Genomic DNA, 25234 nt, shown 5'->3' on the forward strand with positions numbered 1-25234 from the left:
GGTTTGCAAAAAATAGTGGTTTAACTTTAGAAAGTAGGATTAGTTCTCCACTTGCCAATGTCAACTATTTAAGAATGTCCAAGGCTCTGTGAGAGCTTAGGTATGCTTAATTTTAGATAATTTTTTTTAATGAATTTAATTGAAACATGGTCTCAAGTAACACATGCCTTGAACTCCTGATCCTTTTGCCTCCACCTTACAAGTACTAGGACACACCAAGCTATTATTTTTTTTTCTTTTTGTTTGCAGTCTGGGGGATTGAATCTATCCCCCATGTCAAGGGCCTTGCACATGCTAGACAAATGCTCTACCATTGAGCTATATTCCCCAGCCTTAATCATTTTTTTCATGAAGAGGATAAAAGGCTAATGTAGGTATAAGTAAGGAGTAATTAAGTAGTCAGGCATGGTGATACATGCTTTAGATCCCCCTCCTTTAATCAGATGGCAGAGGCAGGAAGATCTCCGTGAGTTCGAGGCCAGCCTGGTCTACAACTTGAGTTCCAGGATAGCCAGAGCTATACAAAGAAAGCCTGTCTCAAAACAAAGCAAAAAAATAAAATTACGTTAAGCATGGTGGCTTATGCTTACTGTTGAGAGGCTGGGGCAGCCTCTTCATGAGCTAGAAGCCAGCCTGCTGCATAGTATATGCTGTTTATTAATACGTAAGAAACCAGGCATGGTGGCTCTCACCTGTAAGCCCAGTAGGATCACAATTAAAGGCCAGTTGAATGAATGGTGAGACCCTCTCTTTAGGAAGTAGACAAGAACAAGGAGAATAATTCTGAATGTCTTTCGCTGCTTTTATAGGTCTTGGCTGTATGCCATGTGCCGAGGCATTGAACACGAGCCGGTTAAACCCAGGCAGTTACCTAAAACTATTGGCTGTAGCAAGAACTTCCCAGGGAAAACAGCTCTGGCTACTCGGGAACAGGTGAGCCCGCAGAACTTCCCCACAGAGCACTGCTGCTTTTAAAGGGGTGTCTTAGTCAGGGTCTTATTGCTGTGAACAGACACCATGACCAATGTAAGTTTTATAAAGGACAACATTTAATTGGGGCTGGCTTACAGGATCAGAGGTTCAGTCCATTATCATCAAGGCGGGAGCATGGCAGCATCCAGGCAGGCATGGTGCAGGAGGAGATGGGTTCTACATCTTCACCCAAAGGAAGCCAGGAACAGACTGAGCATCCCCAGGCAGCTAGGAGGAGGGTCTCCAAGCCCACCCCACAGTGACACACTTCCTCCAACAAGGCCACACCTAATAGTGCCACTCCCTGGGTCAAGCATATGTAAACCATCACAAGTGGGCAGTGGGTTTTGGTAGCCCTTCTAAGTATACTGGGTTAGAAGTTACCTTTATTTTTAGGATACCAAAAGGAATAGAACTTGATTTATGTTGAAATAACTAGTTTAGTTTGTCATTTTCCCTCCTTCAATCCAAAAACATGTAAAATAGAACTGACTGAAATAGACAATGACATTTCCTGTCTTTTTTTATAAGCTTCAAAAACCTATAATTTTGTGCCTCACCACCCAGTCTGGGATCTTCCTTAGAAGTGGAATGTGGTAGAATTACCAGATGGCACTGTTAGGAAAGCGAGGTGAAGGGCTGGGAGCCTGAGTGTGGTAGAGCACCCCTGTACTCTGGGCAGGGGACAGAGTCAGTTACACAGAGTTGGAGGCCAGCCTGGGTCGCAGTATCCTGACTGAACAATGGTGTTTCACATGTGTGGATGTGTGGGCAGACACCAGAGGACCATGTCAGATGACCCGCTTATTTAAAAATCACTTTATCTTTATTAGCCTGCCCTGTTCTCTTGAGATGATCTCTCTTGAACATGGAACTGTGTTAGCAGCCAGCACAAGCCATGACCCTGCTCCTGTCTCTGCCCCTAGATCCGGGTCATACTGTATTGTGGGTGCCGGGACTGCAGCTCTTCCCTCATTCTTAGACTGTAAGCACTCCCACCTACGTGGTCATTTCCTCTTCCCAATAATTAAGAACATTTTTTCTTGTTGTCGAGGGGTTTTTGCTGTGTAGCTCAGCCTTGAACACATGATTTTTCTGCCTCAGTTTCTAGAGTCTGGGATTACAGGTGTGTACCACTATGCGGGGCTGAAAATCTTCAGCTGGAGGATGAGCACAGTACAGAAAGCTCCATGATTAGTCACGGGGATCCATCAGCTGGCCAGTCCACTGCCTTGTTGGTAACATGTCTACTTAAATGAGCAACCTGAAAGTCTCTGGCTTTTTTCCTATAGGTACAGTGGTGGCTTTTGCAGTTAGCCCTGGAACTTGAGGAGAGACTAACCAAAGACCGAACTGACGTAAGATTCTTTCTCTATTAATCTTTGAGATTTAAATGGTACTGACCCCCTTACCCTGTGCAGAAGAAACATAGAGAAAATAGAATCAGTTTAGGGAACTTTATGACAGTTTGCTTGGCCAGATGCTTTTAATCCCAGCACTAGGGAGGCAGAGGCAGGTAGATGCCAGGCTGGTCTATACTATATGGTACATTCCAGGAGCCCAGGGCTACATAGAGAAACTGTTTCAAAACAAAAGAAAAAAAAGTTTGTTAAAAATAGGAGCCCAGGCTTAGCTTCGAACTTGCCAATCCTACCTTCAGATTCCCAATTTCTAGGATTCTAGGCATGACTTAGCAAACTCGGCTGAATATTCTTTTACCTTCTTTTAACACAGGTCCATGAAACGGTGTGCTGGCAGGGAGGAGTCAGCTTAGTTGGTAGAGCGCTTGCTTACCATGCGTAAACTCTTGAGTGTGATCCCTAGCACCTAATAAATACCAGAGGATAAGATCATTCCTGACCCCCCCTAAAAAAAGTCAGTCTGGAGTCTTTGGAAGCCTAGCTTTGTAAGAACTTCCTCTAATCATGCCCTCTCCTTACCGTTCACCTTTACTGTTTTGTTTTCTCATCTAAATTCTCCTGCAACACAAAATGGATTAGTGGATTTCATCAGAGTACATAAATCTCCATGGCATTTAAGCAGAGTGGGGGTTGGTGGTCACAGTCTAACTTCTACACTAGGTAGGGGCACAAAGCAATCCTCTTTAGTAAAGTTAACAATTAGCTTCACTTAGAACATCTTAATAATGCACATTTAAAAAAGTATTTGTCTTACAAATCGTTCTGCAATCCAAGTATACAACAGCGTGGAAAACAACATTTAGGAAACAAAAGCCAGCGTGAAGACAGAGTAATACAGCCACGACAGTACAGCCTTGACATGGCTCAGACGTCACAGCTTTCTGACTGCAGCTGGCTCCACTGCTCCATGTTTAAAGAAACCCCTCTCTCCCCGGTTTCGTGTCACCTTCCAAGTCCACCCAATACTCTCTAATGTCAATCAGAAGTTTTCCTTTAAAGTCCTGAATGCTGACAGACCTCGTCTTTCCAATCTGGAACATGTTGTCATCTGTGCTGCGGCTGCTCTGCTCAGAGGACGCCAGAGCTCTCCGTCTCACCAGGCTTTTGCTTCTTCACAGGTTTCTCTGGAACAACTCGCTGTTTCCTCTTTAACGTTTTTTGTTTTTTTTTTCCCCACCTTCGCTGTCAGAATCACTGCCTGAAGGGCTTGAAGAAACAAGTTCCTTTGATTTAGGCACTGCTCCGCCCTAGCGTCCAACAGCCTTGAGCTCACTGGCTTGCGGCGCCAGAGGGCCTTTGTGGAGTCTGCTCTGTCCTACCTTTATATAGGATCCAGGGATGGGGCTCGGTGGTCGGCTTACACAGCACTTTATGTGGACTCCATAGTGGAAAGTTTTGGTTTCTTTCATGTTCAAGTCTTTGTATGTGTGACATGTGAGGGTGCCCTTGGAGGCCAGAAGAGGGCGTTGGATCCCCTAGAGCGGGATTTAGAGCTGCTTGTGAGTTACCTGAAGATTTGCCGGGAACCAAGCTCAGCTCGTCTGTGAGAGCAGCTAAGCCTTCTTAACTGCCGGCCACCTTGCCAGACCCCACAGTGGGAGCTTTAAAGGCCAAGTATTAATCAAACATTAGACATCTGTTTCTTCTCTTTCTAAGTAACTTTGTTTTGAGATAGGGTCTCACTATGTAGCTTTGACTGACCTACAACTCGCAGTGATCCACCTGCCTCTACCTCCCAAGTGCTAGGCATCTTGAACCCTTCCTTCTGTCTCTACCTCCCAACCACTAGGATGGGCGGTATGGTCTATCCCCTGGCCTGGATCATTCATAGATAGACAGGTAGGTAGGTAGGTAGACAAACAGACATAGACAAAAAGTACATCCATCTAAAGTGTACAGTTCAGTGGTTTTAGTGTGTTCCAGAGTTGTATAACTATTTATTTTTGTTTGTTTAGTTGTTTATTTTTTTTTCTTCTGAGACAGGGTTTCGTGTGTGGCCTTGTCTATGCTGGATCTCACCCTATAGACCAGGCTGGCTGGCCTGGAGCTCAGAGATTTGCCCGCCTCTCCCCTTGCATGCTGGGACTACTGGTGTGCGCACCACCACTACCCAGCTGTTTGTCTGTTTGTTTGTTTTTAGTATGATTTTTGAGACAGGCCCTCACTGTATTCCTGATTGGTCTGGATGAAACATTATATAGACCAAGCTACCTTGAACTGACAGACATCTGTCTGCATCTGCTTCTTGAGTGCTGCAACTACAGGTGTGTGCCGCCACACCGGGTGTGTGCCGCCATACCGGGTGTGTGCCACCGCACCCAGCTTTACAGTTAGCCCGAGAATATGTTCATTTACTCCCTAAAGAAATTCTGTGCTAGGGGTTGGGGATTTAGCTCAGTGGTAAAGCGCTTGCCTAGTGAGCGCAAGGCCCTGGGTTCGGTCCCCAGCTCCGGAAAAAAAAAAAAAAAAAAAAAAAAATTCTGTGCCATTAGCAGTCACTCTCCATTTCCTCCCTACTCGTCTCCTGTAGTTCCCGGCATCCTTTTAGCGTGATGGCGCTGACCTTTCATCCCATATTACATGAGCAGCTAAGCAGGACTTAAACATGCCTTACAAACGAAGTCCCTAGATATCCCTGCAACTGAATCACGCAGTATGTGGTTCTTTCACTGAGCTCACCTGTATTATAGCACGTCAGTTATTAAAGTCATTATTAGTAAATGGATATTGGGGTTATTTCTACTCTGGGCCATTATCAGTAATGCTAACATTCCACGTTTTCATCCTAGGAGCACAATTCTGCGTCATGGTAATTTGGCACACTGCTTTCTGTAGCGTCTCATCATTTTATACCCTGCTCTCAGTGTGAGGGAGAGAGACTAACACAGATGATTGATTTAAATATTATTAATAAATCCCAGCATGGGTTTGATACCCACCTCAATAGTTTTTGTTCCCACGAAAGGCACACAGCTTTTATATTTAATAGGCCTTAGTCAGCAGAATAAGCTGGGTGACTACCTAGCTTCCAGTGCTGCTAGAACCTTACCTCCACGTTACCACTTACTGATTCTATGTTCTAACCCAGTTGAGCAGCCCTCTGGGCTGAGCTCTCCTGGCTTCTTCACATGGCGGCCATGCCTCTCTGTCCTGCACTCTTCTCAGGCATGGGGTCTCTCCTCTCCTTCACACTCTCCCTGCAGGGCTTCTCTCTCCTTCCTCTTTCTCTTCCTGGTCCCAAGCCCTGGGATCCTAAATCCCGCCTCTGCCTGTCCTCCCCAGCTATTGGCTGTTGGCATCTTTATTTACCAATCAGAACCAACTCGGGTCAGGGTCCCAGAAACTCCTTGCCAACCTTTTTTTTTTTTTTTTTTTTCCCCCCAGAGCTGGGGACCGAACCCAGGGCCTTGTGCTTGCTAGGCAAGTGCTCTACCACTGAGCTAAATCCCCAACCCCCTTGCCAACCTTCTTGTGCAAATAGTTTTAGGGAACGTGATTAGCATTCGTAATACAAGCAGCTACATAGGCATCTGAGTGCAGGTGTCTGCAGAGGTGAAGAGAGAGCTGAGTCAAGGGAGTTGGAATCCACTTGATGTGGGTGCTGGGAACTGAACTCTGTCCTCTGCAAGATTTCTGTGCACTCTCCCACTGAGGCAGCTCTTGAGTTGAACATAAGCTTTGTTTTCCAATTTGTTTTTCTTCTTTTTTTAAAAAAGATTTTATGTATGTGAGTACACTGTAGCTGTCTTCAGACACCAGAAGAGGGCATCGGATCCCATTACAGATGGTTATGAGCCTCCATGGGGTTGCTGGGAATTGAACTCAGGACCTCTGGAAGAGCAGTCAGTGCTCTTAACCTCTGAGCCATCTCTCCAGGCCTTTTCTTTCTTTTTAATGAAGCACAAACATCCCCCTGTGTTTGGGGCTTGCTGCTCTTCTCTTTGTCGTTCCAGTTTTATTCTCTATAGTATTTAACACTGACATTTTGATAGCTAGACAAATCACCATGTGGTTTACTGGCCATGTGTACATCTTTTCTGGAGAACTGCTACTTTTTGCCCTTATTCTCTAGTTCTGTGAGCGGCTGGGACAGGAGGTGGCTGAGGCTGGGAGGCTGCTAGGCGGCTAAGGAAAAGCAGCAAGCTGCAGCCCAGGGAGAGGTCCTGCCACAGGGAGCAGTTGCGTGCGCGCGCACACGCGCACGCACACACACACACACACACACACACACACACCTTTAAGGGCATAGCAAACGCCCAGCTGTAATAACAGAGCTTTCTCAACCATAACTCCTTTGCAGCTTGTATTCTCTCAAGATGCAAACCTTGGGGCTGGAGACATGATTTAGAATACTGGCTCTAAATAATGGAGTTTTTCTAAATACTCAGTATTTAGCACTGGCTGCTTTTTTAGAGGACCCAGATTCAATTCCCACACCCACATGGCAGCTCACTCCTGTCTATAACTCCAGTTCCAGGGCTTCTGACAGCCTCACACAGACATGCATATAAGACACTTAATGAAAAAAATAAAAAAGAAATCAAAATGCAAACCTCTACAAATGTGTCTTATAATCAGCCCCACCCCAATTGTGCTCTTAACTCATAACTTTTGGATGTTCTTACTAGTATCTTTTGGATGTTCTTACTAGTATCTTTTGACTTTGAAAAGGAGCCTGTCTTAGGGTTTTCATTGCTGTGAAGGGACACCATGACCAAGGCAACTTTTTTTTTTTTCTTCTTTTTTTCGGAGCTGGGGACCGAACCCAGGGCCTTGCGCTTGCTAGGCAAGCGCTCTACCACTGAGCTAAATCCCCAACCCCCCAAGGCAACTCTTATAAAGGACATTTAATTGGGAATGACTTACAGGCAGAGGTTCAGCCCATTATTATCAAGGTGGGAGCATGGCAGCATCCAGGCAGGTATGGTACTGGAATAGTTGCTGAGAGTTCTACATCTTGATCCGAAGGGAACCAGGAGAGGACTGGCTCTTCTAGGCAGCTAGGAGGAGGGTCTCAAAGCCCACACCCACAATGACAAGGCCACACCTCCTACTAATGCCCCTCCCTGAACCAAGCATATTCAAACCAGCACAAACTGACTTTTTTTTTTTTTTTTTTTTTTTTTTGGTTTTTTTTTTTTGGATCTGGGGACCGAACCCAGGGCCTTGCGCTTCCTAGGTAAGCGCTCTACCACTGAGCTAAATCCCCCCCCCCTCAAACTGACTTTTTACGGGATATACTCTACCTAATGTTTACTGAGTGTAGCATTCAGATGCTTCCACTTGACTGGAGTCAGTGCTTGCTGTCTCTAGAGGTATTCTACATTGTCATCTACAGATGGCTGTGAAAAAGTACTACCACAAAAGTCAGCTGTTTTAAGAATAAGAATCTAGGGGGTTGGGGATTTAGCTCAGTAGTAGAGCGCTTGCCTAGCAAGCGTGAGGCCATGGGTTCGGTCCCCAGCTCCGGGGGGGGGGGGGAGAATCTAGGTAGAAGAGTAATTACGCTCACTGAGAACTGTTAGAATTCTTAACATCCTAGATTTCAGATATTTTCCTGGCTTGTTTTTCAGTGTCATAGTCATTTGTCATGAAAACCATCAAGGAAAGTCTCAAATATATTTATTCTATCCTGTCCCCATTACCTGTCAAAATACTTTTCGGTGTCTTTGTTTGCTTCTTAAATAGTAAGCCAGCGGCTAATGGATCTCGGGCTAGCCTCAAGCTTAGCTATCTGTAATTGATGACTTCTCCCTCCTCATGGGCCACCATGCCTGGCTTATATGTTCAAATGCAAGGCTCACATGCTAGGCAAGCACTTTACAGACTAAGTTACATCCCCAGAATATGTTTTAATATTCTGGTAATTCATCACCCAAATTCTATCCTCTTTTTTCCTATGCTGGGGATCAAATCCATGATCTCATATATGCTGCTTTAAAAAAAACAAAACAAGGGGTTGGGGATTTAGCTCAGGGGGAAGGCCCTTGCCAACAAAAAACCAGGCCCCGGGTTAGGGCCCCAGCCACAAAAAAAACAACCAAAAAAAAAAAAAAAAAAAAAAAAAAACCACTGAGCCATCTCTCCAGCCCCATATATGCTTCTTATAACTAGAAATAGCACAATTTTTTTTGTGATATCCTATATCAGATTTCTTTTCAAGACAAGGTTTCTCTGTGCAGCCTTGGCTTTGTAGACTGGGCTAGTTTCAAACAGAGATCCACCTGTCTCTGCCGTTTGAGTGTTGGAATTAAAGGTGTGTGTCACCACTGGAATTCAGGAATTTTTCTATTATTCAGGAATTTTTACTATAGTCTAGGCTCTATCCCTTATAATACTGGACCCAGTGTCCTGTGCTTACATGTATTTAGTATACATTTGTATTTCATATAAATAGGTACTAGAGTAAATATTTCCTTTTTGTTTAGTTTTTTTTTTTTTTTTTTTTTTTAAGATCCAATCTTACTATGCAGCCCTGACTTACCTGGAACTTGGTGTGTAGACCAGGGTGACTTTAAACTCAGAGATGCGTCTGCCTCCACCTCCCTCCCCAGTGCTGGGATTAAAGGAGCTGAACGCCATGCCTAGCTTTTTAGCTGAGTTTCCAAATCATTCTATTCCTCCGAACATGCTCTTAGTGGCTACTTCTGGCCTCAATTCTTCTCTCTCCACAGAATGGCAGGGTGGCCACTCAGTTGGTCGTCAGTATTCGTGTTGAAGGAGACAAGCGTCTCAGCAGCCTGCGTCGGTGCTGTGCCCTCACTCGCTATGACGCTCACAAGATGAGCCAGGACGCATTTGCTACTATCAGGAACTGTAACACATCTGGAGTCCAGACTGAGTGGTGAGAAGGGGGCGGGGCGGTACTGGGCAGTGGTGACCCGACCTTTAGTCACACTGCTTGGGAGGCGGCAGATGTAGGCAGATCTCTGTGAGTTCAAGGCCAGCCTGGTCTATAAAGTGAGATGCAGGACAGGCAGGTATGCTCAGAAAACCCTGTGAGGGCAGGGGTCAGCTGCAGGTTGTTTGTTTTGCTTTGTTTTCCTACATGTGGTGCATTTGGCACCCAAGGGTGCATTAGTAGCCAGAAGACAAATGAAGCAGCACCGTTCCTCGTAGCAGCACCGTATTCCGGGAAACGCCTGCCTGCGCTGGGGGCTAACACACTTAGAGCTTCTTTTTTTTTTTAAAGATTTGCTCATTTATTATATAGAAGTACACTGTAGCTGTCTCAGACACACCAGAGGCAAGCACCTCCCTCAGCCTGAGTCAAGGTCCTGAGTTCTATCCCCAGTTCCTCACCCCATCCTCCTCCTATTTTCAAGCCAGTCTTGATGGATCAGAATTCAAAGTCATCTTTGGCTACGTAGCAAGATCTTGTTTCAGAAAACCAAAGGATATTCTAAATTCATCATGTCAGAATATAACCTTGTCACTGAAGATTATAAAAATGCTCAGCTCACCTAAAGTCCTGCCTATCTAGATGTACTGTTAGCAGTCCATAAACATTGTTACACAGGCCCAAGTGATAACCATGTGCTGCATTTACATGGATCCTTATTTGAAAGCCATTACAGGACCACTGGCATTGTCTATGTATAATGTACAAAGTATAAATCCTGAGGAGGACAGTGCCAACATTTTCTTCTGCTGTTTGGGGCAGTGTCTTGCTGTGGAGCTTAGGCTGGCCTTGAACTCATCTTTCCACCTTGGCTCTAGTACTGGATTTCAGGCATGTGTCACCATATTCAACTCACAGTAACTTAAAAACAGCACTTGCTTTTATCTGACTGAAGAACTAACCTGTGTATAAAAGCATGTTTTATATTCTGAAGCTCAGTGCAGAGAGATACATAATGAACTGTTTTTAGAGGTGGGGTGAGGAGAGGGTTTTTTGTTTTGTTTTGTTTATTTCTTTGTTTTTGAGAAGAGTGTCCCTGTGTAGTCACCACTGCCTGATGTTTCTAGGACTGAGATTTGAAACCAAAATCTTGATAGGAAATTTTAACTTGAAAAATTCCATAATCGTGGATTAAGATTGGAATTTTTTTCACTAATTTTGTGTATACATGTGAAATCTCTGAGTTGGTCTTACAAACCAGATTCAGGCCACCTAGCTTGGTGGCAAGTACCTTCACCCACAGGACCAACTGGCTGGCAAGCTTTTTTATGTAGCTGGGAATGACCTCAAGTGTTGCCTTGAATAACATTTGTGTGGCCCCAAGCTAGGTGTGATGGGCATAGCTTTAGTCCCAGAACTCAGGAGACAAGTTGCTCCACATAGTGCCAGGCTAGCTAGAGTTACACAGTGAGACGCTGTCTCAGAAAACAAAAAACAAACCCAAAGTCTGTTGCCTCATCTCCTAATTACAGCAACCTGTGCTAATGGGTCCTCTCAGTGATCTAGCACTTAGCAGTGAGAGAGAGTGCTGCCCCACCCTAAGCCAGGAACCTGCTAGACACTCAAATTCTGTTATCCCAGTCCACTTACTTTAATATTAACATGATACACACTAATGGCTGTGAAACGCTGCAATAAGAACAATTTCCTAGGGGCTGGAGAGATGGCTCAGTGGTTAAGAGCACTGACTGCTCTTCCAGAGGTCCTGAGTTCAATTCCCAGCAACCACATGGTGGCTCCCAACCATCTGTAATGGGATCCGATGCCCTCTTCTGGTGTGTCTGAAGACAGCTACAGTGTACTCACATAAAATAAATGAAAAGTCTTTAAAAAATTATTTAAAAAAAAAATTTCCTTTCATGATAGAACCAGAATTGTAATCTATTAATTGAATCTGAGCTCTTGAAACAATGATGGTAACTTCCTTGTTCTTCCTTTGTACACAGGTCCCCTCCTCTCACAATGCTCTTCCTCTGTGCTACCAAGTTCTCTGCTTCTGCCCCTCCAGCCTGCACGGATATCACTGTATTCCTGAGCAGTGACTCCGGTTGTCAGCCAAAGGTGCCAGCTGCGAGCTTGGGGACCAGGACTCAGGAACCTGGCCTGGCTGCTCCCACGTCTAAAGAGGCAGCCACATCCCTAGAGTCTTTTTTTCAAAAGGCTGCCAAGAGGCAGAGAATGAGAGAGACTTCCTTTGTACCTCCTAAGGTGGAGAAGTCATCATCCAAGCCTTCCCTTCTGTTCCAAACCAGCGGAAGCCCAGGAACTAAGTCTTTCTTCAAGCAGAAGAGTCTGCTGCTACAGCACACAGAGCTGAGCAAGGCTGCGGCTCCGTGCCCTCCACAGGCCAGCTCTGCAGTGCAACCAAGCCGTCTCCCCACAGACAGTGCAGACAGCCGTGCTTCTTGTGAAGAAGTGTGCAAGCCAGTATCCTCTCAAGCAGTTTCTACAGAAGTGAATGTGGCTGGGAACAGTTCTTTAGCTTACAACTCTCAGGAGGTGACCCAAAGGGCAGCTGAGGACCAAGTGCTCTGTGAGAAGTGTGACTCCCTGGTTCCAGTGTGGGACATGCCAGAGCACTTGGACTACCATTTTGCACTGGAGTTGCAGAAGTCTTTTTTGCAGCCTTGTACTTCAAAACCCCAGGCTGTCCCCCAGGCTGTCCCCGTGTCTCCTCAGGGCAAAAGAAATCCCAAGAGTCCTTTGGCTTCCAGTAATAAACGCCTTAGGCCCCACGGCATGCAGACACTGGAATCATTTTTTAAGCCATTGACACATTAGTGCTGCCCTCGGGCCTGCAGGAGAACTTTACTGTTTTATTTCTAAGAGATGGAATCACGTTGGTTACTCAAGGGAACTATGAAATTTTAATACATTATTTTTTTCTTTTTTCCAATGGGATTCTGATCCTGTTGCTGATCAAAATGTTTTTAATCTTTAGGGGGATACAGTGTCATAAAAGGTATAAGGGACCATGGCAAACTCCCTCAGCTTCGAGCTATCGCACTTTCCTCCCTATAATATTGACTAAGGACTAAACATGATATATTTAGGGGTGTAACGCAAAAGATTGAAACAGAAAAGGGGGAAAATGGGGCTGGACATATGGCTCACTTGTTTAGGACAGCATGTGCGGGGCCCCATGTTCACTTCCCAGTTCAAAGTAAGGACTATCAAGATGGGCAAGTACTAACGGCTGAAGCGACGGATCCAGCAGTCTTCCTCAGCCATGCAGGCCTTGGGATTAAATCTCTTAGGCCTCTCTGATAAATTACATGACTGAATTATGTATGAATCGGGTAGTAGGTTTCATGGGTAGGAAAGTAGCACACACATCTCCCCTACATAAATACAAATCAACTTACTCAGTAATCGGGTCTCAAAGACGAGATTCAGTGGTTAGGAGGAACCATCCTTGCCTTGGATTTTTTTTTTTTTCCGGAGCTGGGGACCGAACCCAGGGCCTTGTGCTTCCTAGGCAAGCGCTCTACCACTGAGCTAAATCCCCAACCCCCTTGCCTTGGATCTTAGTGTGTAGCTTCTTCCTAGATTTATAGTTTCTTAACGGCAAGAACTCCTGCAGTGCATTACATGGAATATGTTCTTGACGTTGTTTGAATGTGTGTAATAAAAAACTATAGATCTAACTGCCCATAGAGACAACAAGAATGTACTCTGAGGGCCTGACTTGAATATTTTACTCCCCTACATGTTCTATTAATGTAAAGTGCTTACCAGTGTTTTTTTCTGACATTTTGGGGTGGGTAGGCTAGACTGCTGTCACATCTATGATCCTCCTGTGTGCTAGGATGGTAGGTGCATGCCACCGCCCCATGCCACTGTCACAGTCTAGGAGTTGAAAAGTAGTGATATCAGGTGTTTGGTACATGTTTGTAATCCCAACAGTTTTAAGGGTCGAGAAAGGGAAGTCATTCCGGAGTTAAAATCATCCTTGGTGAGACAGCCTGGCCTGCATGAGGGACACGATTAGGATGTAACCCAGTGGTACAGTACTTGCCTAGCATGACTTTGAAAAAGAGAAAAGTAAAGAGCCAGATGTGACCATGGTACTCCTAGAATTCTGGAGATGGAGGCAGGCAGATCTGGAATTAAATTCCAGGCCAGCTTGGGCAAGACAGTGAGACCTTGTCTCCAAAGAGAAGCAGACACTCAGGTGCCTTAGACACAGATCCTTAGAGATAGGTGGGAGAGTCAGGCGGGGGTGGCTCGTGACCAGGGGGCACAGGCAGCAGTGTACCTTGTTTATGGGCAGAGCTGCCCCTATTGCACAGCCTACGGGGCAGTGCTGTAAACAGTGCTGGGAAAGGTGACCTTGCCTTCCTCAATGCTCAATGCTCCTAATAAAAGCTTTACCCACAGGCTTTTTAATAATTAAACCAATGGTATTTTTTGTTTTGCAGGGATGGGGTTTCTCTGTGTCCTGGCTGTCCTGGAACTTGCTTTGTAGACCAAACTGGCCTTGAGTTCACAGAGTTCTGCTTCAAATGACAGAACTAAAAGTGCACCTTTAATAAAGACTATTTTTTAAAAACTGTGTCAGATATGGTGGCACATATGTACCTGTAATCCTAACTAAAGGAGAAGGCTGAGGTGGGAGGACCACTGTATAGCCAAAAGCCTGTGTAAAAGTACTAAAACTAGTGGTTGAGGATTTAGCTCAGTGGGAGAGCACTTGCTTGGCCCTGGGTTCGTTCCTCAGCTCCGGAAAAAAGGATTAAAAAAAAAAAAAAGTACTAAAACTAGGGCTGGGGCCATAGCTCAGTTGGTTCCTAAAGTTCAGAAAGGCCTGGGTTTGGCCTTGGTGTGTATGGTATAAAGGCAGACATGATGCCTACAACTGCACCATTGGAGAGCTACATAGGACTGAGCAAAAGGTCATCCTCAATTACATAGCAAGTTTGTGTCCAGCCTGGGCTAGACTCAAAATCAAAAAAGGCTCTGAAGGCCAAATGCTACACAGCCTTGGACCATGTTTCATTTGTTTTGCCAGGATCAGTACTCAGGACAGAGTCCCTACTACTTCTGCACCAGACATTATTGGCCTTAGACCGTATTTGATATGGGACAGTCCGAAAGCCTGGGAATAGAGCTCAGTTGGTGTCTGGTTAGCACGTACAATGCCCTGGACTCCAAAATGTATTATATTCTGAACACAGAAATAGAAAAGGCTGAGGCTAAAGTGGCCCTGGGTACCTCAAGAATCTAGGCTCTAAATTCTTAGAAAAATGAGGAGAGCGTTCTCACTGTTACCACTGACAGGTCCATAACTTGGTTAAGGCCTTTTCACCTTATGCTCTGCTCAAAGAATGATGCAAAACACGTCAGAGCACACACAACAGAGCCTATGGGGGAGAGGACAAGAACAGCCAATGAGATAACAGATGGCTTCTATCCCAATTATTCAGAGTTCAGTGGAAGGGTGTCACTTGCTTCTAATCCTGACCAGAATCTAGCCTTGGAGGTTGAGCCTGTGTCTTAAGCATAAGCACACTGTCCAATAAAACATTTTTATTCTGTACAATATATATGTGTATTTAAATATATATACATATATATATATATATGCAGAGAATCTTCAACAAATCCCTGAGTTCACGGGAACCCAGGATGCTAACAAGGGTAAGGAGGAGTCCATGCCTAGAACAGGAAATAGGACATCCTTCCCTTTCCTCCTGGTTCCCGGCAACAGAGGGAAGGGGTGGTCACTACAAAGTACTAAAACGAGAAAATTTTAGGTTAAGAGCAGGATTGGGGATGAGGACCCCAGGATGCACAAACTGCATTAGGTCCTGCGGCTACCACACTATTTGATTAGCACGGAAGCCAGCATAACGGGGTGGGAAGAAACTGACATGCAGCTGGCCTCTGGTGTGCCAAGGCTTAGCCTGGCAACCCCACGCCTGAGCCAGCACCACAAATAGCACCAAGTGGGGCCTATGACAGGAGGGTCTGGGGAAATGGCCCTTGAGAGAAGGAAATGAAGCAGGAATATGCATCAGGATCAACACAGGGTAGGAGCACAGTCGTTCACGGTCTCTGTGCCATTTCTTCAGTCCCTGGGTCCACCGGATGGCTAGGAGCACTGTCTTTTATCCATAGTCAGGTAGAGATAGGTAACTTACGTGGCCTTGAGAAGAGGTATAAAAAGAAGTGCTGTCAAGGTCCACCCCAGTTGTTGACAATTCCTGAAGTGCAGAGACCACACTGGTGAGTCATGCCCAGTCCTGATGGTGAGCCAAGATGGCTATGTTCTGCTCCCTCCAGTAGACAAGACTGTGCAGCTGCCAGGCTTAATGAACCAACCAGGGGGCACACGGCTGCTGAGCACTGCCTGAAGTGTCTTCTCCCTCAGGCCTGCCCGCCCTGGCCACACCAAACTTGACACCTCTCCAGAAGTGTGGCAGGCAGCAGTGGCAGCAGACATTCCTCTCCCTAGCCTATTAACACACAGAGCCGCCAACAGTGGGCAGCATGGCCGGAAGTCACCTTATGTATTGTAGGAACAGCAGTAGAGCTGTTTTGAGGACTCAGAAGCCCATGCTGGCCTGGGCTTCTCCTGCTGCGATGGCTTGTACATCCGTGACATGACCGATGCCCTTGGTAACACCCTCCCGGAACAGCAGTTTGGCGCCCACCTTCAGGTATTCTGGGTGTTTCAGGAAACGGAAACGTACCACTGCCTTCTCCCCTGTCCGCAGCTTGTCCTTCAGGAGAAAAGTGGTCACGGCCCTGGCGAGTGCCTCCCATCCCATTCTGTCAACCTTGACTCTTGACCTGTGAGGCCCCCAGGCGGGCTGCTCCCCACCCTAGGGGAGCTTTGCTCCCTCTATGTGATCAGGGGATCTCAGCCAGGTCTGATGTTAGGCTTTCCTCCTGTATGGAGTCAGAATACAGACTTTCCCTGAAGAAAGGGAGCATGGCTAGGTCCCTCTCACCTTTGCATGGATCTTTTCCACCACTGCTGTCTGACGTACGTTGCCCACGTGTACTGTCACCTGGAATCCCCGCCGGAAAGTGGTGGCATGGAACAGTAGGACTATCTCTGCCTCGAACACGGAGCAAATGGTGGGGTTCATCTCAGGGCTTACCATCACCATGCCCTGGGGAGGAATAGGCCCAGGTTCACGAAGGGCGAACCTCGTGTTAGACTCTTTCCAGTCACTCTGTACCCTTTAGAACTCCCGGATCCCCTTTTCTTCTACACACCTCCTAAGAAAGGCCTGGGAGAGGAGAGCACTGTGGGAATTTAAGGACCTGTGTTTTGACCATCCCAAGCCCTTTCAGTAGTCTATATAACAGGCCTACACTACTGAGGTAGAGACCATGCTTCCTTGAGTTTCTGCATCTTCGCTCAGTAGCCAGTCTTCCAGATGCTTCTTGTGTTCCCTTCCACCCACTTGTCCACCTCACCTTGCGCAGCAGTGCACGGTCAAAGTCTCCAAGGGCTAGCGTAGCCGCCTGGCCAGCTCGAAGCACACGGCAGGCAGAGCGGTTGCGCTGGATGCTGCAAACTCTCAGCTCCAAGAAGCAGCCGTCATCTGTCGGGCCCACCACCAGCTGGTCCCCCTCACGGCAGATGCCACTGCAGCCCAGACAGCAGGTGGCAGTGTCAGCATAGGTCCCTCTGACTTCTTCGCCAAGGTCACTCAAAACACTCCTGCCCTTCTGGGCTTATGTCCCTTGAATTGGGGCAAAGGAGCCCAAATTCCAGCTTGGAAGTAGGGAGATGATTGTGTTTTCCAGCCTAGCATTCAGATTCTGAAGGCCAGCAGTAATGGCTGGCAGAGGCATACCTGTGGCTTGGCTAACACCACGTCCCTAAAGGAACAGTTCTACCCTTAGGTGTCACCCTGTGGTTCATTAAGAGTCTCTTCCTCATTTCCCTGCTGAGACATCAGCTGAATGCAGTTTCTCTCTACAGCCCCATGACCCATATGCCCTAGGGGCCTGGAGCAGCAGTACCCATCTCAGCCCTCGTAAGCCAGGAGTGCTGGGCTGCCTCCAGCTCTGAGTTCGAGGCAAACAAGTGCATCCCGTGGATTAGCACAGTTCAACCCCAGGGGCTCCTTCATGCAAGGGGTCTCCAGTACCAAGTGAGGGCTGGGCTCGCTCTCTCTCTCTCTCTCTCTCTCTCTCTCTCTCTCCCCCTTTTCTTTCTCTGCCCCCTTTCTCTCTCTCCCTTTCCCCCTCCTAACAACTTTCCCCCTCTCCTCACGTGTCCCCGGCCGGCACCCCTCCCTCTCCCTCTCCCCACCTCTCTCTCTCTCTCTCTCTCTCTCTCTCTCTCTCTCTCTCTCTCTCTCTCTCTCCCCCTACCCACTTCTCTGACCCTCTCTTTCCCTGTCCCCCTCCCATGCCCGTAAATAAACTCTATTCTAAACTAAAAAAACCAAAAAACCAAAAAAACAAAAAACAAAAAACAAAAAACAAGTGAGGGCTGGGCAGAGTGGGTAGCAAAGAAGCAGTCACCTGGATAGTGTCCCTCCAACCACGGTCCCCACCTCTGGGACTGTGTAGATCTCATCCACCTAGAGCCAAAGAAAACTGTCAGTGTCCTGCCCCCAGGCTTGCCCCCCAACCTTTATAAATGTGCTCAGCCTGTCAGAAGCTGAGCCTATCCACCACGCCCCCACCCTACCCCACCCCCGCCTTCTGTTTGTCAGACCAACCACCTGGAATTCTGTCAGCTGCTGCATGAGCTCCTCCTGCTCTTTGCTGTTGGTGAGTGGCGGCAGGATATTCAGGAAGACTTTAAGAAGGTCCAGACTCTCTCCGGACACACTGGACAGTGTGAATATAGGGGTGACACTGTGGAGAGACAAATGCATGGATGAAATAGTCTTGATAGGAAGCAGTAGCCAGAGGCCCACCCAGGAAAAAGTGAGCAGAGAGCCCCTTTCTGACTGTGAGCAAGCCAGGGAAAATGAACAGCTAATGTCTTGAAGGTTCCAGGCATCAACAAAGCCCAGGTTAGCTCCCTCCCACAATCCCAAACTAAGAAAAGCCAAGAACTAAACTATAGTGGGCCTGGCCCTAGACATGGGGCACTATGCTCCTGGACCCTGAGGTAGCCTTCCCTGTCCACTAAGGCTTTAGGGTGAGAGGCAGGCTCACTTGGGTGACTGGGCAAACTGCTGGGCAGCAGTGACAGCATCATCCTCAGAGGTGACCAGCATGGGGACCTTGTGGCAGCCAGGCTGCTTGAGGACCCGCTCCAGCTGGCGTACTGTCCTCTCCACTGTGGTCTTAGCACACAGGTCCACTTTACTGACCACGATGAAGAAGGGCACTTTCAGGGCCAAGGCCAGCCCCAGGTGTTCCCGTGTGGTGCCGGCTGCCTCACAGAAAGGAGGCAGGTGGCAGGAGAGAGAATTTGGGAGGAAGGAAAAGGAAGAGTTGGTGCTGCTCCCAGCTCTGAGGGGGCTCAGGCAGGAGAGAGACTCAGCTCCTCCCTTTGCCCTGCCTGCCCTCTGCTCAGTGTCGCGTACCGATTCCAGTGTTGGCACTGACGAGGAGCAGGGCACAGTCGGGGCAGTAGGAGGTGAGGCCAAAGATGGTGGTGTGCAGGTATTTATGGTGACCTGCCAGGTCGATGAAGGTGATCATCTTGGAGCTGCTCTCGCAGATCTCTTCTGCAGTCCGTGAGTCGCTGTAATTCACCACCTAGCCCAGGGCCAGGGCGCTCAGTGTCCCTGTGCACCTCCCCAACCCTTCAGGAGTCATCAGGCCCTAGTCTAGTCCTAGGGAGTCCCCATCTTGTAACCTTTAGCCCATTTTCTATTTAACTCCGTGGATTCTCACTTGGCTTTTTAGAGGGAGAGAGGTGTTCACAGTGCCCTCAGACGGCTCCAAAAGGTCTCCACACCCCACCCCCGCCTTGGTCCTTCACCTCCACCAGCCCTCAAGAGCCTGGCCCACTGGGTCCCGCCGAGCCCCGCTGAGCCCATGCACCTCTCCCTTGCTGTTAAAGCCCAGGATCTCAAAGCTGATGCTGGAGGTTCGTCCAGACTGAATCTCATGCAGGTGGCGGAAAAGGTTGAGTCGGGCCCGGCCCCGCCCGTTGTCCAGCTCTCCTTGGGTCAGGACTCCAAGCAAGGTTGACTTCCCGGAGTCCACATTCCCTAGGACGGCCACACGGAGATCGAGGAACTGGGAAGGAATTGGCAGAGGTGAGGTCTCCAGCACTTTGCCTCGCACTGGAGGTGGAAGGTGCCGATGCCCCCTGAAGAGCCCTCAGGACCCCAGGTCAGTGAAAAGCTAACAGCAGAGCCTTCCATGGGAGTGAGGGCTGGAGGTGTCTTCCTGTGCTCACCTGTTGGTTGTCGGGGACCTTTCGGACAAGCACCTCCGTGATCTTCCGGGGCATGTCGCTGTCATAATCCACCTCTCGCTCCCGAAGAACAGTGATGTCTGCCCCAACCCTGTCACAGAAAAGCCACAGCTGCCATATTTCACATGACTAGCTCTGGACCACAGAGCTCCTGACAACTTGCTTAACTTCACACCACCTTGCAATCTACGCCTGCCCGGCCCCACCCCTTCTGCTGCCATCACCGCTTTTGAAACAAGCATCTTCAATCAAGGGGAGTGGGGAGCCCAGGCACAGTGGGGAGAGGAGAGCAACGACTGGACTCCTTTTGGACCTGGCTGGCTAGGTATGCATGAGCCCTCCCTAAGGCTGGGGGAGGGGAGGAGGAAGCATACTTCTCTGCCATCCGGTGCAGGGTCTTGAGGGAAGCCCGCATCTCCTCCTCAGCCAGCCCCACCAGCAGCCCATTGTCCTCTACCCCAATCTGGTAGACAGCCTCACCGCGTCCCTCCTGGAGCCGCCACTTCATTTGCGTCACCAAGTGCTCAAAGCGGTACTGAGATGGATTCACCAGCTTCAGCTTAGGACAGATGTGGTACCATGAGACGAAGAAATCAGGGTTGTTCCTCCCAAACCTCAGATGTGGTCCCTTCCTGTCCTGCTATGATAACCAGCAACTGTGTCCACTTACAACCCTTCCCCTCCGTGGCACGAAGAGTTGGCTCAGTCATTAGTTAGGAATGCATAGTGCTCTCACAGAGGACCCAAGTTCAGTTCCCAGCACTCAGGTCAGAGAGCTGACAACTTCCTTAAGAGTCAGCTTCAGGGAAATCGGACACCCTACTCTGGCCTCTAAAGGGTACCTGTACTCAAAAGCACATACTTAAAAATTAAGTTTTATCCTGGCAGTGGGAGGTACATGTCTTTAATCCCAGCACTTGGGAGGCAGAGGCAGGTGGATCTCTGTGAATTTGAGGCCAACCTGGTCTAAGGAGTGAGTTCCAAGACAGCCAAGACTACAGGGAAAGCCTGTCTATCACCACCACCCCAATTAAAAATCTTAAACCAACCAACCCTTCCCCCAGCCACACTAGCAGCGATTCTTTCCCGACACGGAGGCTTCAGAGAGCTCCCCATGATACCACGCAGCGTGAAGCTGCATCGTGAAGTTGGAGGGACGTAAGAGAAATCACCTCACACTGACAGGGCAGCTACTCCATTCCCTTCTCCTCCCCAACGCAAGACTCACTTTGTATTCGATGTTTCCATCTTCAGCCTGAAAAGAAACAGGACGCAGTTACCATACCTGTCCGCACCCAATCCCTACTTCCCCGCAATTCCCAAGGACCTCGGACATTTAAAGCAGGTGTATGTGTGGCACCTGCCAGTGCTGAATCTGCCCAGAGGCAGTGGAAGACAGAGCCTACTAAGCTCCAGTGTGGCCTCTGAGGAAAGGCCGGTAAAGACACAGCAAACCACCCATTTATCTAAGAACAGGATCCCAAATCTTCAGCACTGTCCTTCCTAGACACAAGACCACCTCTCTGCCCCCACCCTCCACAGCCTAAAGCATCTGCTTGGTCTGGGCTTTCGGTTTTGGTTTCTCTTTCTGTATCCAGATTGTTGAGGCCTTTCTTTTGACACCCATCCGGCACACAGGACTTCCTTCTTGCCCCTCCCCCTCAGCTGATGCCATCAAGTGTAAGAGGGCCACAGTGACCCTGGAACAGAGCCAGAGCATGAACTCAGCCCTGGTCACTACAAACGCCCTGTAAGATAAGAGGCCCAGGTAAGAGAGGAGCAGCACTCCAAAGCTGGGAGTTACCCAAACAAACCAGGAAACTTAAGGGACAGACTCCACAAAGTGGCTTTTATCCTCTTCTCATGCCTCAGTCGAGGTGAAACCAGGAAACCATCATATAACCTCTTCGCGCAGAAGCCACCGTTTGGGCTGTGTGACACACACACACCTGCCCTGCACCACCCTCCACCCCCTGGACAAAAGGTTCTGAGATTAATTAATGATACTGTCTGCCTGCGTTTCCTCCTCTCTGGCCATTTTATTTTCCTCTTGGTTATCATGAGGTTTTAAAGTCCTCATAAGTGTCCTTATCCATAATGTCAACCGCACCAGGGAACCTGTGGGAGCTCTTTTTCCATCAACATAGAAACCTTTTTACTCTTTTGCTGGAGGTAAACATTAGGATAGCTGACTCTAAAGATGGTAGAACCAGGATCTAGGCCAATGGTTCTCAAAGTGTGGTTCTAGGACCGCAACGTTAGGTTGTAAGAAATGCCAAATTATCACCTCACCTGCTGATCGGAATTCTATAAACAGGAACAACAACCTGTACCGCTGTGGTACATAAAAGTCAATCGCTGACTGAAGCCCTTCCCACCTTGGGTTCTTCATCTTTGTTTTCTGAAACAAAGTTTCTCTCTCTGTAGCCCTGGCTGTCCTGTAATTTGCTTCTTAGACCAGACTGGCCTTGAACTCAGAGATCCCCCTGCCTCTGACTGCCAAGTGATGGGATTTAAAGGCAAGCCCACTACCGCACAACTGGGTTCTCCTATTTTAAGAGGAAGGAAAGTAGTCTTCTCTACCTTAAGGACTCTCAAGAGTGGGTTCATGGGGACTCTGTCTGCACAGGACAAGGAAAGGGCAGAGGGCTATGTCTAACTGATCTCTGGTTTTATGTGTGTGGGTACTGAAGGGTAGGAAAGGAACACATTGCTCTTGTCCCAGCTACTCCCCTTCTCCCTGTGGATCAAGTTTAGAAAAGCGTTGGTTACTCTGCCCTCTTTTCCCAGTACAGTGTTCCTTCCCCACTACCAGCATAAGAAAGGGTTCAGACATCCTCGGCTCTTCTCGGGGGAAAGGATCCCCCGTTCCCACTTATCCAAAGGTGATGGAGGTGAAAGGGGCAGTCCCTCCCCGAGGTCCTGACACTGAAAAAGATCGTCCAGCCTTGACGTTCCCGCTTTGTAAGGGTCCTGGAACAGGAAGAGGGGTTCTCTTTCCCAGTCCTTCCTCCCTGATGTCTTGACACCGGAAAGGGGGATTAATTGTCTCTCTCCCGCCTCCTTGGGAGACTCGGGGACCGGAAGGAGTAGTTCCCCACGGCTCAGACACTTTTCAGGTGCTCACCTCTGGGGGCAGGTACGGAGGGTTGTTGGCTTTACCTCCTCTGTTCCTTCCGTTCTTCTTCTTCCCCTTTGGGCCCCCGCAACTGCTGCTACCGCCGGCCCCCCGAGCTTTGAGGTTTCCGCCCATGGCCGGGCCTCCTCCGGGTCGGCAGCAGCCGCCGAACAGTTCCGATACCCGCGAGTCCATCCGCCGCTGCCACCAGCCCCCCGCCCGACCCCTCCCCCCCGCCACTGCCACCGCCCCTACAGCCACCGCCGCGTCGGGCCAGCCGGAGGAGAGCGGGGTGTGGCCCAGTGCAGGCCACGCCCCTGCCTCCCTGGTCCTCCTAGTCGCGTCAGAACAAGCCGCAGGGCATCAAGGGATACCGAGTCCGCGGCTATGATATTTAATGCTAAAGAATGCGAGTTCGAACTACAATTCCCAAGAGTCATCGCTATGCGAGAGCAACAGGTGGCTTCGGGGGCGTAGGCAGCACACGCGCCTTGAGCGCAAAGACTAAAGGGAGTTGTAGTCTTCATCCAATTTCCCGTACTGCCAGCGGTTTCTTTTCTAGGGGCAGTAGGAAAGCCCTGTGGCCTGAGATTAGGGCCAGTCACCGGAGATGAAGGGCTTATATAAGAATTAAACTGGGTTTGACCTCTCGGCGCTGATCAACAACAAGTTAAAATTCGGGGCGGTTGGACCTGACGGACTGCTGGCTCCACCTCTGCCTCAGTTTCTTCCCCGACGGCTGAGTGCTGTCGAGTGAGTCAGGGCAAAAGCTAGGGCGGAGGCAGATGGTAGTTATAGCATAATTAGAGCTGTTATTGTGACGATGATTATACCACCCTTGCACCATAGTCAGTGCTTTATTACTAGACTGGCACAATCCGGGGTTTGGTTTTAGCAGCCCCAGGCACCGCGGTGGCCTGACACGTGTCCAGAACCCATAAACCAGCTGGCTGCCTTAAGGTTTGGAAGATGCCTACAGCAAGTATCTCTCCTCCCCTTTGTTTTGAAGTTTAGCCAATCCCGGAAAACAGAGTTCGGTTTTAAACTTGTCCGGAGGAGGGGCCTGGCCCCTACTTGGGGCGGAGCTGGGTTCCAGTTACGTCAACCACCAGGGGGCGGGGAAAGTGGCCAGGAATAGAAACTAGGGCCCCAGGGAATTGCTGATTCGTCTTTCTAGCCTTCTTGTCTTTCTAGTCTCCTGTCTCTTAGAACTCCCGAAGCGCATTAACAGTGTACAGGGCACCAAAGGCGGAGAGTGGAGAAGCAGAATTGCTGGGCGAAGAGTCAGGACGCCAGGGTTCAAATCTCAGTTCCGTGGCTATCTTATGACTCACACACTCACCTCTCTTCACAAACAAGGTGAAGAAATAAAACAGCCTTTGCCTCCAGACTTTTAAAGTTTTCCTCAGTAAGGTAGGAACACCAATACTGTCTTACCTCTGGTGTACTCTGCAGGCATTCAGACCTGGTTGAGTCCATAACTTCTTCACAGTTCCACATTGAAGGAGACGAGTCTATTGAGCATGCAGTTGCTGTCCACATTGGATAATTTCCACACCAGCTATACACCAAAAGAATCAAACCCTGAAAAGCCTTGCAAGTCAGCCATTTACCTGGGGCTCAGATGAAGGAAAGCAGGTGTCTTTTCTGAATGCTATCCTGTATGACTGAGGACAGCTCCAGCCCAGGATTGCCAGGAGAGAAAGTTTTTAGAGACGGAGACTAGAGAACTCAGTGAGACACCTCAAAGGATGGGAATAGAAAAGAAGAGACACCCCCACCCACACCCACACCCACGCTTTATCACCACAAACAGCCCTGTCTTCTCAGCAGCCAGAAACTACTGCACTCCACCGATAACTATTTTTAAACTATCCGCAGATCTTCCAGCGGTCACACACAATGCCATCCCACCCAATTCGCCTTAATGGATGCCTCCCTTTAAGAAGGGGTGGGGCACGATAGAACCCATTCTTGAACAACCTAGCCTACCTACAGGTACACGTGGTGAGGGCTGGCAGAGGAGCGAAGTCACAGGATGCCTGCCAGGAGACCAGGGACCTGGGGAATGGCAGTGGTATAGGTGACTAGTTTCTTAGACAGGTTGTTTACAAGGTGGCTGCCTATAGGATGTTTATGTAGTGTGCTTATATACACATCACATGCAAATAGTTTTCCTGGCTTGTAGTGAGTCACTTGCTTTTGCATCTGGTTACCTTTGTATGAATATGCATTTTGTGATGTCACCTTTGTGTGCTCTGACTTAGAGCAGCCTCCTCTCTGCTTTCTTGGCTGCCTGCCATCCTTAAGCCAACCTCACTATTACCCAGTATTTTTTTTTTTTTTGAGGAGATTTTGAGAATTTTTATGCTTGGGGATAGCGAGATGGCTCAGTGGTTAAGAGCTCTTGCTGCTCTTCCAGAGGCCCTGAGTTCAGATCCCAGCACCTAGGTTGGGTGACTTTTCATTGC

The 25234-nt window shown here is 48.4% G+C and overlaps 2 protein-coding genes across 5 annotated transcripts in view; one reads left to right on the forward strand and one right to left on the reverse strand.

Annotated features, from left to right (window-relative positions):
• Polh (DNA polymerase eta) overlaps positions 1-12707 on the forward strand; it is a 32541-nt gene extending 19834 nt beyond the window's left edge. For both annotated transcript variants that reach the window (XM_032900641.1, XM_032900642.1), the window contains 4 exons: positions 810-933; positions 2265-2330; positions 9068-9237; positions 11241-12707. In XM_032900641.1, the coding sequence (XP_032756532.1) occupies positions 810-933; positions 2265-2330; positions 9068-9237; positions 11241-12075 (1195 nt within the window). In that variant the 3' untranslated portion in view covers positions 12076-12707. The remainder of the gene's footprint in view (positions 1-809; positions 934-2264; positions 2331-9067; positions 9238-11240) is intronic.
• A 2101-nt stretch (positions 12708-14808) lies between these two features.
• Positions 14809-24848, reverse strand: Gtpbp2 (GTP binding protein 2). Of its 3 annotated transcripts, XM_032900644.1 has the most exons (13): positions 24760-24848; positions 24201-24324; positions 20874-20900; positions 20020-20204; positions 19628-19736; positions 19267-19464; positions 18804-18978; positions 18430-18649; positions 17988-18123; positions 17785-17843; positions 16726-16897; positions 16251-16415; positions 14809-16019 (listed from the first exon to the last, which is right to left on the reverse strand). In XM_032900644.1, exons 2-13 carry the CDS (start codon positions 24303-24305, stop codon positions 15843-15845), a joined length of 1728 nt encoding a protein of 575 aa, XP_032756535.1. In that variant the 5' UTR covers positions 24306-24324; positions 24760-24848; the 3' UTR covers positions 14809-15842. The 3 variants fall into 3 exon arrangements, with proteins under 3 accessions (XP_032756535.1, XP_032756534.1, XP_032756537.1); XM_032900643.1 differs by lacking the exons at positions 24201-24324; positions 24760-24848 and adding an exon at positions 22773-23061; XM_032900646.1 differs by lacking the exons at positions 24201-24324; positions 24760-24848 and adding an exon at positions 22808-22993.
• Between the last annotated feature and the right edge of the window lie 386 nt (positions 24849-25234).

Source organism: Rattus rattus, chromosome 4, assembly GCF_011064425.1.
Source record: "Rattus rattus isolate New Zealand chromosome 4, Rrattus_CSIRO_v1, whole genome shotgun sequence".
NCBI classification, from domain to species: Eukaryota; Metazoa; Chordata; class Mammalia; order Rodentia; family Muridae; genus Rattus; species Rattus rattus.